Raw genomic sequence first — 15,112 nt, 5'->3', positions numbered from 1 at the left:
TTTAAAAGACTGTCAAACTACAGCGGGAAGTTCAGGGAGGGTTGGTGGGCGGGGACGGGGGGGTGGTTAGAGATCAACCAAAGGATTTGTATGCATGCATATAAGCATAACCAATGGACACAAGACTCTGGGAGGTAGGGGAGGCCAGGGGAATGTCAAGGGTAAAAATAAAAAGGATACATATGTAATACTCTTTGTAATACTTTAAGCAATAAAACAAAATATATTAAAAAAATAAATATAAAAAAAGAAAAGAAATAAATTAGGTATAGCTTCTTTCACATTATTAAAAAGTATTTTCAGAAAATTTAAATGTGAATGTTTTAAGTCTTTTCTAGGACAAATTTCATGTGAGAAATAAAACCAAGTCAGTTTCAATACTTCTCTCTTGGAAAGAGAGTGCTTTGATTATTATTAGGATACAAAATAATAATAATATATATATATACAAAAAGACAGCCGAGTCCTCAGTTGCCAGCTCTTGCCACGTGCTCCTCTGTACCTCTGTACCCCTGCACTTTACTTCCGCACCTCCTCTGAGTCTCAGTGCTTTTCTCTTTCATGTATATATATATATATATATATATATATATATATACACACACACATATATATATATGCTCTCTTTCATATATATATATATGCTCAATTAACTATATATATATAGTTAATAATAACTATTATTAATATGTATAATAATAAATAAATATATAGGAGAGACCAAGATGGCGGCATAGGTAAACACAGGAGATTGCTGCCGCAAACAACCACTTCAAAAATACAACTAAAAGACAGAACGGACATCACTCAGAACCACAGGAAGGCTGGCTGAGGAGAGACTCTTCAACTAGAAGGAAAGACAACAGCATACCGAGGCTCAGAGGAGGCTCAGTGTGGAAAATATAAAGGTGTGGAGGTGCGCACGCAAAGCGGGCTGGTGGCTGAGGGCGCGGTTGTCGTTTTCAATAAGGAGGGAGTCTCAGACTCTGAGCTCCAGATCCGGGTGAGTGTCTAGGGACTCAGACTCAAACGGGAGAAGCAGGATTGTCTGGCATCATTTGGAACGTGAAGGCAGCTTTCTCTCCGAGGTTTGCAGCGGTTGCTGGGGTTCTGAGAAGCAGAGCCTCTGGGAACGGGACTGAGAGCAGCCATAACTGCTCCCTCCGCCCGCCCTGTTGATCCCGCCCCGCCCAAGCCCTGCGCAGAGCCATTTGCCGGATACCCTCAGGCAAAGGCTAGATTAGCACCTCTCCAGAGGACAGAAGTTTTCCCGAGGCAGACACAGCTGATTCTCACAGCCAGTCGGCCTGGTGGTCAAATCCCTCTAGTATTAACTACAACAATCAAGGCTTAACTAGAACAAGACTGTGCACAAAGACCACAAGGGGGTGCACCAAGAAAGCATAAAAAATGCGGAGACAAAAAAACATGACAGAAATGGAGGATATAGAGCTAAAAAACCCAATTTTGAGGGCTTGCAATAATGTGCTAGAAGCTGCCAATAAACTTGATGAGAGCCTCACAAAATCTAATGAGACCCTCGATGCTATGATAAAAAACCAACTAGAAATTAAGCATACACGGACTGAAATAAAGAATATTATACAGACACCCAATAGCAGACCAGAGGAGCGCAAGAATCAAGTCAAAGATTTGAAATGCGAAGAAGCAAAAAACACCCAACCATAAAAGCAAAATGAAAAAAGAATCCGAAAATACGAATATAGTGTAAGGAGCCTCTGGGACAGCTTCAAGCGTACCAACATCCGAATTATAGGGGTGCCAGAAAATGAGAGACAGCAAGATATTGAAAACCTATTTCAAGAAATAATGGCAGAAAACTTCCCCTACCTGGTGAAAGAAATGGACTTACAGGTCCAAGAAGCGCAGAGAACCCCAAACAAAAGGAATCCAAAGAGGACCACACCAAGACACATCATAATTAAAATGCCAAGAGCAAAAGACAAAGAGAGTATCCTAAAAGCAGCAAGAGAAAGAGACTCAATTACCTACAAGGGAATACCCATACGACTGTCAGCTGATTTCTCAACAGAAACTTTGCAGGCCAGAAGGGAATGGCAAGAAATATTCAAAGTGCTGAATACCAAGAACCTACAACCAAGATTACTTTATCCAGCAAAGCTATCATTCAGAATTGAAGGTCAGATAAAGAGCTTCACAGATAAGAAAAAGCTAAAGGAGTTCATTACCACTAAACCAGTATTATACGAAATGCTGAACGGTATCCTTTAAGAAGAGGAAGAAGAAAAAGGTAAAGATACAAATTGTGAACAACAAACATGCATCTATCAACAAGTGAATCTAAGAATCAAGTGAATAAATAATCTGATGAACAGAATGAACTGGTGATTATAATAGAATCAGGGACATAGAAAGGGAATGGACTGACTATTCTTGGGGGGAAAGGGGAGTGGGAGATGCCGGAAGAGACTGGACAAAAATCGTGCACCTATGGATGAGGACAGTGGGTGGGGAGTGAGGGCAGAGGGTGGGGCAGGAACTAGGAGGAGGGGAGTTATGGGGGGAAAACAAAGAGGAACAAATGTAATCTGAACAATAAAGATTTAATTAAAAAAAAAATATATATATATATAATCAGTGATGGCAAACCTATGACACACGTGTCAGAGATAACACACGATCTAATTTTTTTTGTCGATTTTTCTTTGTTAAATGCCATTTAAATACATAAAATAAATATAAAAAATATGTCTTTGTTTTACTATGGTTGCAAATATTAAAAAATTTCTATATGTGACACAGCACCAGAGTTAAGCTAGAGTTTTTTTAAATGCTAACAGGCCGAGCTCAAAAGTTTCACCATCACTGTTCTACACTGTCTTCAGTCTTTGCTCCACAGCGATGTATGCAAATCAATCTCCATCTTTGTTGGGTTAATTTGCATACTTGCTCTGATTGGCTGGTGGGTGTAGCGGGGGGGGTGGTCAATTTGCATGTTTCTCTTTTATTAGTGTAGACTAGAGGCCCGGTGCACAAAAATTTGTGCACTGGGGGGGGTCCCTCAGCCCGGCCTGTGCCCTCTCACAGTCTGGGACCCCTCGGGAGATAACGACCTGCTGGCTTAGGCCTGCTCCCGGGTGGCAGAGGGCAGGCCCAATCCCTAAGTGCAGCCCCTGGTCAGGCTCAGAGCAGGGCCGATTGGGGAGTTGGGGCACCGCCCCGTCATGCACAGAGCAGGGCGGATCGGGAGGTTGCAATGCCACCCTCAGGGTAGACTGATTGGGGGGTTGGGGCACCGCCCCCTGTTACACTCAAGGCAGGGTCAATGGGGAGGTTGCGGCGCCACTCCCTGTCACGCACAGAGCAGGGCCGATCAGGGGGTTGGGTCGCTGCCCCCTGTCACTCACAGAGCAGGGTCCATCAGGGGGGTTGGGGCACTGCCCCCTGTCACTCACAGAGCAGGGTCCATCAGGGGGGTTGGGGCACTGCCCCCTGTCACTCACAGAGCAGGGCCCATCAGGGGGTTGAGGAGCTCCCCCCTGTCACTCACAGAGCAGGGCCCATCAGGGGGTTGAGGAGCTCCCCCCGTCACTCACAGAGTAGGGCCGATAGGGGAGCTGGGGCACCACCCCCTGTCATGCACAGAGCAGGGAAGATCAGGGAGTTGGGGCACTGCACCCTGTCACACTCAGGGCAGGGCCAATGGGGAGGTTATGTCTCTACCCTGTCACACACAGAGCAAGGCCCATGGAGGGGGGTTGGGGCGCCACCCTCTATCACCCACAGAGCAGGGCCGATCAGGGGGTTGGGGCACCACCAATGTCACACTCAGGGCAGGGCCGATGGAGAGGTTATGGTTCTACCCTGTCACACACAGAGCAGGGCCCATGGGGGCGGGGGTTTGGGGCACCGCACCCTGTCACACACAGAGCAGGGCCAATCAGGGGGTTGGTGCACTGCACCCTGTCACACACAGAGCCGCAGGGCAATCGGGGGATTGGGGAGCTCCCCCCCATAAGGCACAGAGCAGGGCTGATCAGGGGGTTTGGGTGCTGCCCCCTGTCACGCTGATCCCGGTGCCGGGAGGCATATTACCCTTTTACTATATAGCATAGAGGCCTGGTGAACGGGTAGGGGCTGGCTGGTTTGCCCTGAAGGGTGTCCTGGATCAGGGTGGAGGTCCCCCTGGGGTGCCTGGCCAGTCTGGCTGAGGGGCTGAGGGCTCTTTTCCCGCTGGCAGTTGACTAAAAGCTCCCAACTGCTCCTTGTTTTCTTTCTTTCTTTCTTTTTTTTTTATTCTGGGCCAGCTCTAGCTCTGAGGCTTCACTGCTGAAAACATGGATACAACGTTGCGGTCCGGGGCTGACTGAAAGCCGGTTTTGTTTTGCTTCTTATTTGCAACATAGTAATAGTTGCTTAGAGTTGCAGTTGAGAGTCCAGCAAGTGAGGCGGGGAACGTTGGAGTCTGCAGTCCCTGGAGGAAGCAAGCCTCCCTGCTCCCTTCAGTGCATGGCTGCCGGCCACCATCTTGGCTGACAGTTAATTTGCATAAGGATACGCTGATTAGCCAATGGGAAGGGTAGCGGTCGTACGCCAATTACCATGTTTCTCTTTTATTAGTGTAGATTCTCTAGAGTAAAGTTGTAGACTCTTAAATGCAATCCTAGTGATTTTCCCTTAGTGCTGCTTAAATTTTCTTTTTTTTAATTAAATCTTTATTGTTCAGATTATTACAGTTATTCCTCTTTTTTTCCCCCATAGCTCCCCTCCACCAGGTTCCCACTCCTCCCTCCGCCCTCACCCCCCCCCCCCACTGTCCTCATCCATAGGTGCACGATTTTTGTCCAGTCTCTTCCCGTATCCCCCACACCCCTTTCCTCCCCAAGAATAGTTAGTCTACTCCCTTTCTATGCCCCTGATTCTATTATAATCACCAGTTTATTGTGTTCATCAGATTATTTATTCACTTGATTCTTAGATTCACTTGTTGATAGATGTGTATTTGTTGTTCATAATTTGTATCTTTACCTTTTTCTTCTTCTTCCTCTTCCTAAAGGATACCTTTCAGCATTTCATATAATACTGGTTTGGTGGTGATGAACTCCTTTAGCTTTTCCTTATCTGTGAAGCTCTTTATCTGACCTTCAATTCTGAATGATAGCTTTGCTGGATAAAGTAATCTTGGTTGTAGGTTCTTACTATTCATCACTTTGAATATTTCTTGCCACTCCCTCTGGCCTGCAAAGTTTCTGTTGAGTAATCAGCTGACAGCCGTATGGGTACTCCCTTGTAGGTAACTGACTGTCTTTCTCTTGCTGCTCTTAAGATTCTCTCTTTGTCTTTTGCTCTTGGCATTTTAATTATGATGTGTCTTGGTGTGGTCCTCTTTGGATTCCTTTTGTTTGGGGTTCTCTGCGCTTCCTGGACTTGTAAGTCTATTTCTTTCACCAGGTAGGGGAAGTTTTCTGTCATTATTTCTTCAAATAGGTTTTCAATATCTTGCTGTCTCTCATCTTCTGGCACCCCTATAATTCGGATGTTGGTACGCTTGAAGCTGTCTCAGAGGCTCCTTACACTATATTCGTATTTTTGGATTCTTTTTTCATTTTGCTTTTCCATTTGGGCATTTTTTGCTTCTTCGCATTTCAAATCTTTTACTTGATTCTTGCGATCCTCTAGTCTGCTGTTGGAACTCTGCATAATATCCTTTATTTCAGTCAGTGTATGCTTAATTTCTAGTTGGTCCTTTTTCATAATCTCGAGGGTCTCACTAGATTTCTTGAGGGTCTCACAACATTTATTGGCAGTCTCACCAGACTTTTTGAGGGTCTTACTAAATTTATCGGCGGTTTCTAGAAAGTTCTTGAAAAACCTTAAAAGTGTGGTTTTGAACTCTATATCTAGTATTTTGCTTTCTTCCATTTCTGTCATTTGTGTCCTGTTTCTTTGGCTACGCATTTTTTTTATGCCTCCCTGTGTTGATAGAGTGGCTTTCTGAGCTAGGTGTCCTACAGGGCCCAGTGGCTCAGCCTCCCCAATTACCTGAGGTGGACACTCTTGGTGCACCCCTTTGTGGGCTTTGTGCACAGTCTTGTTGTAGGTAAGCCTTGATTATTGTAGGTATCACTGGGAGGAATTGACCTCCAGGCCAATTGGCTATGAGAATCAGCTGTGTCTGCGGTGGGAGAACTTCTGTGCTGAAGACACCCTTATGGGACAAGACTTGCTTCAGTGGGTCTTTAGTGCTCACTGAGTCTGCCCCCTGAGTGTGTCCTTTATGGATCTGAGGAGTTGTAATCTGGCTCTTGGATCTAAGGAAGTGCTAATTTAGCCTCTACCTGAGGCTACCCAGCAGGAGCTATGAAGAGATCTGCAGATTCCCCTTCCTTGTTTGAGGTTTGGAGGTGCCCAGATGAGGCCCAGCTGTGAAGCAATGCAAGCTGCTGTGGAGCCTGGGGCCTTCTCTTGGAAGTTCTGGGTCTGTCTGGCCCAGCTGCAGTTTGTTAGGTAATTTTCAGATTGCAAAGGGTCAGGGCATTCATATGCAAAAGCCTCTGCCACAGCTTGGGTGGGGCGGGGTCTCAGGGGGTTAACAGGGAGGAGCAAACAGGTATAGCTGATCCTCAGCCCTGCCCTAAGATGCCTGGGTCTCAGTGTCCCGGTAATTGCTGCAAGCATCTCTGAGAGAAAGCCGCCCTCGAGTTCCGAGTTCTGCCCGCTGCCAGACAGTCCATTTTCTCCTGTATGAGTCTGGGTCCCCAGAGACTTCCTGGAACTGGAGTTCAGAGCAGTCGGGGGCTTGAGACTCCCTCCCGATTCAAAAAGACAGCCGAGTCCTCAGTTGCCAGCTCTTGCCGCGTGCTCCTCTGTACCTCTGCACTTTACTTCCGCACCTCCTCTGAGTCTCAGTGCTTTTCTCTTTCCTTCTAGTTGTAGAATTTCCACTCAGCCAGCCTTCCTGTGGTTCTGGATGATGTCCGTTTTGTCTTTTAGTTGTATTTTTGAAGTTGTTGTGGGAGGCAGCAATTTCCGATGTTTACCTATGCTGCCATCTTGGTTTTTCCCTGCTTCAATTTTCTTTGTCTTTTTTTTAGAAAATGAAAATATTTGCAAAGAAAAAAATAAAGTTAAGGGAAATTCTAATTTCCCTAGTTAATGAGATCTATTTTTTTCTCAATCTTTCTGGCAAACTACCAGACCCACAAATAAAAATTACAGGCAGTATGGAGATCAAATTACAAATAAAAATGGTTCAAACACTACATGTTTGAACCACTATCAGTCTTTCATGGTATGTGTAGATTGGTGAATTGTAAATTTCTGTTCAAATTTGTATATATATATCTTTTCAATTTGCATTGGGAAAGGTTGAATTTTTGTGGATTGGTTATTAACATATGAATAGGGATATTGATTCTTAGCTAACAAAATAAAATAATCCACATGTAATATTTCTGTTTCAGATTCTGCTGAAGACTCCAATGTTTGTATGGCTAGCTCTGACCAGAGCTTCAGACTTTTTACTTATGATTGGAGCTTCTGAATTTTTGCCTAAATATATAGAAAATCAGTTTATATTAACACCTAGTCAGGCAACTACACTTTCAGGTAACTTTTATGCTCATTGTAATTAATTTGGAAACTTTTATGTAAAATTTTATATGGTATTTATGAAATATTTCAAAAAGGGAAAAGTAGATTTTAAATACCTAAATACTGTTTGCTCAAATTTTAAAAAATGAGCACTTTGTCATCAATACTCAGCATTTTTTAACATATAAAATTTTGTAAGACTTCTGCATCCTTCCCTTATCCCATATATTTTTCTCCCTTCCCATAGGTAACCACTCTTCTAAAGTTAGAGTGTATCCTTTGTGTATTTTCAGTGCCCATGTCCCTATGCATATACAATCTATTTCTAATATTCATGTATCATTTTGTACATATTTTTCTGTTACTGTCATTGAAATTATGCTCATCAGATTCATGTTGATCTCTGTCTATTTAATGAATTTTAATTGTTCTATATGATTCTATTTTATTAACTTACTACTATTTATCTATCCATTGTCATACTAATGGACATGAAATTGCCTCCAACCCTTTCTCTCTTTCAAACAGTACACTAACAATAGGCTTGTATATGTCTTCTTGTGCACATTTTTAAAAGTTGACAAACCTTTGGGTTTAGCCATTGAAAGGCAATTGCTACTCCATATATCTTCAATTTTACTGGCTATTGACAATTGGCTCTCCAAAAGAGGTTACAAGTGGAATTAAATGTTTTCAGGTACAAGCATTAATGGTGAAGTGGTAAATGTAATCACTTATTTTATGCTGTAAAAAAAAAAACTCAAGGATGCATGCTATAACTTCTAGGTAACCAATAGAAGAATAGTAAAAAGTATATCCATTGGGAAAATTTTTATTAATAGTAAAAGAAGCAAGAAAGGAAAGAACATAAAACATGTGGGCCAAATGAAAAACAAACATTAAGATGTGAGAAAACACTATCAGGCTATTATTGAGTAGAGTTTGTGATAGAGGGCACAACATTGTCAGACTACAAATCGTATAAAAATTAAAAACATGATACAGTTTTCAAGGGCCATAATGACAACTTTTTCCATGAGTATCTACGTTGTTTGCCAGCATGATTAATCTAATTGACAGCGATTGACACTAAATCCATTCAACTTGTTACATACAGTATGTGATTAAAGCTGATCTCAACAGGGACACCAAGCAACAGGATAAGGCTACCTGCCATATCGGCCTTAACCATGGTAGCAAGGTTCTGTACTCAGCCAGCTAAATAAATCTCTTGGCTCTCAGGGTCTACCTGAGAAAACCAGATGGATTTCTCTGTAAGTTTCTGTGTTGACCTTTCCACTTAGCCTGAGGTATTAATCCAGGTTTAACAGAATGTATTAGCTATTGAATACATTTTACCTTGGCCTGCACGGATGAAGCTTTGGGCAATTCCATTATCCACAAATAACAATGCTGATGAGTGACAGTCTGACCATAGTGCTTTCCAGGGATGAGGTGGAGTCATGGATTAGTTCAACTAAAACCAGGGACAAATTTTATAGAACCTTTTCTAATTTGATTACTCTTATTGTAGAGATAACTGTTAGGTGCATGCAATTAATGTTTCAGTTATCTCTCCAGAAAGCTCCCCTGAGTAACCAAGAGGAACTTTATTTAAGAGAGATTTCCATTGTCTTCTGAGGGCTGTATGATCTATTGGAGGTATTTCTTTAAGAACTTAAAAGTCCCATATGAACATGCCTATCACTTAAATATTACCCTTTCCAGTTGACAAAGAAAGCTTGTCAAATAGTTAGTTATGAATCTGAGTTGGTCTGTCCCAAAATGAGAATATCAAAGCCTCCATTGGTCAGGGCTTCAGTTTTTACAGGAAGCAATAATAAACCAAGAGTTGCTTTTCAAATGTAGAGGTTTCAGGGAGTCAATGAGTCCTATACCCAAAGAGATACTTTCGAGTGGAGGCTGCCTCCCTTTTCCAAAGGCTCCAGCACACATAATCATCAGTCATGAGGACCTGTAGATCAAGTGGGTTAGTAGGTTTGTGCTACCTCAAAGTAGGGAGTGTGCCAGAGTTTGCTTATTAGCTTCCAATGTAAGTCTTCGGATTACACTCCCTGTGGGTTAGCTGATGTAAAAGACCAAGTAGAATGCCCAAGTGAGTCATCTATGTCTCCAGTACTCAGAGTCCAAAGTGATTCTAGGCTGCCTTTTCATTGGGGGGAAGGGAGACAACTACTTTTCCTAAACTTCCAGAGGGATATTGGATATTGTGAATCTGTCTTCTCAGGTTTTGGGGCATCATCAGTCACCCTTGCTGATGAAGGTGTGATAACACCAAAGTTATAGCCATTGAGTCTGTGGCTTCTGACCCTCTAGCCAACTGAATGTTATTTATCAGTGAAAGTTTGGGGCATCAGAGGGTAGTGGTAGTGACAATAAATGCTTGTGGTAATCGGCAGAAGAATTTAGGTATCCCTGAGGGAGTACTGCAAATGCGTATTTGTGGCCTTGCAACATGAATGAAAATTGGTCTTTATCTTTGGGTGCTAAGATAACCCAGCTATTGCCATTTCACCTTAACAAGCAATTATGCATTCCACTCCATAATCAACCAAACGAATTAGGCTAAACTTCTGATTATTCACCAGTTTGTGTCCATAGTGGTTATAAAATTCCCTCCTTTCACACTCAGTGTGATTGCACACCTCTGTAACCTGTTGTCTGAAATCAGGAGGAATCCTCTGTCCAACCAGGATGTATCTTAGTAATAGTTGTTACCATGGGCAAATCAGAGGCCATTGATCAGAGTGGTGAGGAAGTCCTTTTGCCCAGAGGAGAGTTAGTACCTACCATGGCACCTTCTGTGGTACTATCTTTTTAAGTCTACTTCAGCATGCAGCCACCTTCCCAATTCTTCATCACTAATAGGCAATAATCAGCATGTTCACTACTGATTCCCAGTACTTCTGTCAAGTCCTGTTACTTGGTCTATGAGGCTGTCATTCTTCATCTTGCATAAAGCCATATTTCTGTCAGCATCCCATCTTTGTCACCATAAGTGCTAATATTTGTTAAGGGTTTGAATTCTACTCTCTTTGAAAGCTAACAGGTTAGTCTATTATAATGTCATAGATGCTAGCTGAAGACGTAAGACTCCTTGGTCAGAGATGAAGGGAAGTTTGTGACTTACAGCAATAGCAATAGCTGGAGTATTTCCGTGTGTGTGTGTGTGTGTGTGTGTGTGTGTGTGTGTGAGTTTTCTGAGCCCCAATCCCACAGGATGATGTGAAGGAGAGCCAGTGACATCTGCACACACATGGGTGCATTACAGGAGTGGATTGCATTGCATTCCCTGAGCTTAGGGAACCCAAATACTTTATAATGGATAGTAATCATGCATGCCTTTTGATCCAGAGGGAGCTGGTAACTTTTATTATATTTGACAGCACACCTGTCTTCTCTTAGTTCCAGAGGGGATGCTATCTCTGTCTTCCAAAACTGGAAGCAAACCTGCCCTCACTCTGGAGGAGGACATTACCTCTGTTATCTAAGGCTGTTCACTATACAAAGATCCTTGAAAGGATAGAACAAACAGTAGTCAGTGCTTCTGCTTGCAGGATATATAGCATCAGAGGGTAATGGAGAATTGTTGCCCAATAAATAGAATGTTAATTATCTATATATATAAAAGCCTAAGCAACTTTTACAACTGGACGATCCGAATGACAGGTTGACTGGTCACTATGACAACGCTCAACGCAGGCGCTGCCCCCTGGTGGTCAGTGTGCTCCCACAGACAACCTCTCGCAGCCAGCCAACCTTGCATGGTCTCTCTCCCGATGCCAGCCAGGCTGAGAGACCTCACCCATGCACAAATTTGTACACCAGGCCTCTAGTGTGTATATAAATAAAGATTGTCAGATTGAGGGGGAAAATCCACTATGTTACTTACAAGAGTCACTGCTAAAATATGAAGACATGAAAAGGTTGAAAGTCAAAGAACCTAAAAAGTTGTACTATATGAATACTAACCAAAACAAAAAGTAGTATAACTATAATAATTTTAAATATAGTATTCTTCAAAGCAAGAGGCATTACTTAGTATAAAGAGAGATGATTTATAATGTCAGAAGAGTCAACCAGTGAGATAGGTAATATAGTTATACATGTGTATGCCCTCAAAATATAAATTTAAAATATATTTAAAATTGAGTTAATTAGATATTAGGGATATTACATCAATTAGATATATTTTTTTAAATATATATTTTATTGATTTTTTACAGAGAGGAAGGGAGAGGGATAGAGAGTTAGAAACATCGATGAGAGAGAAACATCGACCAGCTGCCTCCTGCACACCCCCCACTGGGGATGTGCCTGCAACCAAGGTACATACCCTTGACTGGAATCGAACCTGAGACCCTTCAGTCTGCAAGCTGACGCTCTATCCACTGAGCCAAACCGGTCAGGGCGATTAGATATTCTTATGAAAAAAGATAAATCTTGACCTCTACCTCACTACATACACAAACACAAATTCTAGATGGAATGATCTATAATAATAATAGTGTAATATGCAAATCAACCAAATGGCCGAACAGCTGAATGGCAGAACGACCGCCTGGACAACCTTCCAAACGACCTTCCAGACAAAGCCAGCGGGGCTGCAAGGGCAGCCGAGGCAGCCGGGGCTGCGAAGGCCTACTCTTGAACAAATTTCATGCATCAGGCCTCTATTGAAATAATAAAGGCATAGAAAAAGGTCTTCATGGCCTTAGGTCTAATTTTGATTCACTCACACTGGACAGCTATTGTTGTGTTGGCTGTTGTCATTTTTTAATTTGACAATCTAACGGAAAAAAGGGATCAGTGCTCCTAACTAAATAGTCAAGTATTTTATATTTTAAAAACTCTTGCAGCACAACAGTGTGCCACTGCATACTGGTTGAAAATCACTGGCATAGGCCAGTGGTCTGCAAACTGCGGCTCGAGAGCCACATGCGGCTCTTTGGCCCCTTGAGTGTGGCTCTTCCACAAAATACCGACTTCTGCTCATGGGCCACAAAGTTTCAATCACACTGTACATGCGCGCCTGCACGTGGTATTTTGTGGAAGAGCCACACTCAAGGGGCCAAAGAGCCGCATGTGGCTCGCAAGCCAGTTTGCCGACCACTTGCCTAGGCTAATAAGACTGACAGCCAATATTTTCTTGTCTGAGTTGGGTTCTCAGTTTTCTGATTACAGATGTGCTTTGTTTTCCAAAATATACGGTTGTCAAGCTCAAACTGAATAAGTCTAGAGTCTTCTCCTTGGTCAAGCACATGCCATGTACTTGGGAATAGGAATTTTGAGGATCAAACTTTTTATATAGACTTCCATTCTTCCTCTTGTTTATAACTCTTATTCACTCTTGTTTTTGTTGGTACCTACTGCCCTTAACTTCTGTGATTCTGGGGTAAAACGTGTTTTGCTTCTTCTTGACTTCCTTACCTTTAGGCTTATTGCTTACCCTATGAAGTTTCCTGGTTCAGTTCAAATTCTCATAATTTTCTTGATAAAATGTTGCCCCTACTCTGTACTTTTTTGCTTACCAATAAATGAATTTGTCTATAAATGTCTACCTTTTAACAAACATTCATATAATGTTTACTCTGTGACTAGATATTATTCTAAGCACTTAAATATTAATTTATTTAGTTGTCCTACCAACCTTATGATGGAGGTATCATTATTTACAGAATTTCTTTAATAGCCTCTTATACATTCAAATCTAATTTTATTATTGTTCAGTTTTAATCACTTTTAATTTTTATTATCACATTTTTATTTAATACATGAATTACTGAGATTTTCAGTTGCTAAATATGTGTTTCTTTCTCTTTTAAAATAACTGATTGTTCAAAGCAGTTAATTTTTTAACATCTTTAATAGTGTTACAAGCCAAATCTATTTTGAAAACATTGAATTAAAATACTACTTTGTTTTTGGATTTTTTTAAAAAATATATTTTATTGATTTTTTACAGAGAGGAAGGGAGAGAAATAGAAACATCAATCAGCTGCCTCCTGCACACTTCCCACTGGGGATGTGTCCACAACCCAGGTACATGCCCTTGACCAGAATCGAACCCGGGACCTTTCAGTCCCCAGGCCGATGCTCTGTCCACTGAGCCAAACCAGTTTCAGCTGTTTTTGGATTTTTAAATTTAGTGAAATCTGGGACGTTTTTACATAATTTATTTTATATGTTGCCATGATCCATTTTCATGATCCATATTTTTTACCTTATTTTCAAAGTTTGCTTATTTAAAATATCCAATTTAATAATGTCTTTTTAATAGTTTAATTTTATTTATTTAGTATTATTGTGAATTCTAATTTATTTAAGTAATTTTTAACTTATTTGTATTTTTTGCTTATTAATCATCTCTTTTCTTCATTTTATCTCCCTCATTAAGGTTAGGAGATTTTTTTTTTTTTTAAATATATTTTATTGATTTTTTACAGAGAGGAAGGGAGAGAGACAGATAGTTAGAAACATCGATGAGAGAGAAACACCGATCAGCTGCCTCCTACACATCTCCTACTGGGGGTGTGCCCGCAACCCAGGTACATGCCCTTGACCGGAATCGAACCTGGGACCTTTCAGTCCGCAGGCCGACGCTGTATCCACTGAGCCAAACCGGTCTCGGCAAGGTTAGGAGATTTTAACTACCCACTGACAGTTCACTACCCCTACTTTTCAGGAGCATGTGTGTGTGTGTGTGTGTGTGTGTGTGCGTTCATATGTGTTTGGTCTAGGATCAGTGGTCGGCAAACTGCAGCTTGGCAAACCGCGGCTCGCAAGCCACATGCGGCTCTTTGGCCCCTTGAGTGTGGCTCTTCCACAAAATACCAACTTCTGCGCATGGGCCACGAAGTTTCATTCGCACTGTATGTTTGTGCCCCCACGTGGTATTTTGTGGAAGAGCCACACTCAAGGGGCCAAAGAGCTGCATGTGGCTCTCGGGCTGCGGTTTGCCCACCACGGGTCTAGGTTATTAATATTACCTTTTTTAAAACTAGCTATAATTGTAATTATTTTGCAAATAACATGCTCTCTGGAAGCTTTTCATAATTTTCACTTTAGTATTGATGTGCATTTCTCTAGCTTAATTCTTTATATGCAAGATGTAATTAATTATTCATTTTTTACTCCTCAGCAGTTGAAGTGTACATTTATTCCTAAGACTAATGTTTCTTTAATTATGGAAAATTCTCATTCTTAGTAACAATTTTGCAAATATTGTTTTTCTGGTATCGCTTTCATTATATCTCTCATGACTGCTGTAAAATATTTTATGGAGCTTCTTATATAATTGTCAATGTCTTTTAAAGCAAACTTTATTTTTTGAATTGTTTTATATTTATAGAAAAAAAATTGAAGATCGTAGAGTTTCTATATATGTACACCTAGGTTCCCTTTTGTTATCTTATATTAGCATGGTATCTTGCTTAGTAAACCAATATTAATATTACTAACTAAAGTCAACATTTATTTATATTTTCTTATGCTTTCACATAATATCCTTTTTCTG

The 15,112-nt window shown here is 41.4% G+C and overlaps 1 protein-coding gene across 1 annotated transcript in view; it reads left to right on the top strand.

Annotated features, from left to right (window-relative positions):
• Positions 1 to 15,112, top strand: part of SLCO6A1 (solute carrier organic anion transporter family member 6A1) — an 81,640-nt gene that overhangs the window by 38,990 nt on the left and 27,538 nt on the right. Inside the window, exon 7 of the mRNA XM_070413743.1 lies at positions 7,446 to 7,590. Within this exon, the coding sequence (XP_070269844.1) occupies positions 7,446 to 7,590 (145 nt within the window). The remainder of the gene's footprint in view (positions 1 to 7,445; positions 7,591 to 15,112) is intronic.

This window comes from Myotis yumanensis, unplaced genomic scaffold (assembly GCF_028538775.1).
Source record: "Myotis yumanensis isolate MYYU_CA2020_CCGP unplaced genomic scaffold, mMyoYum1.0.hap1 SCAF_4, whole genome shotgun sequence".
NCBI lineage: Eukaryota > Metazoa > Chordata > Mammalia > Chiroptera > Vespertilionidae > Myotis > Myotis yumanensis.
The sequence above is the reverse complement of the archived record's forward strand: the minus strand, read 5'-3'. Positions and strand labels throughout refer to the sequence as shown.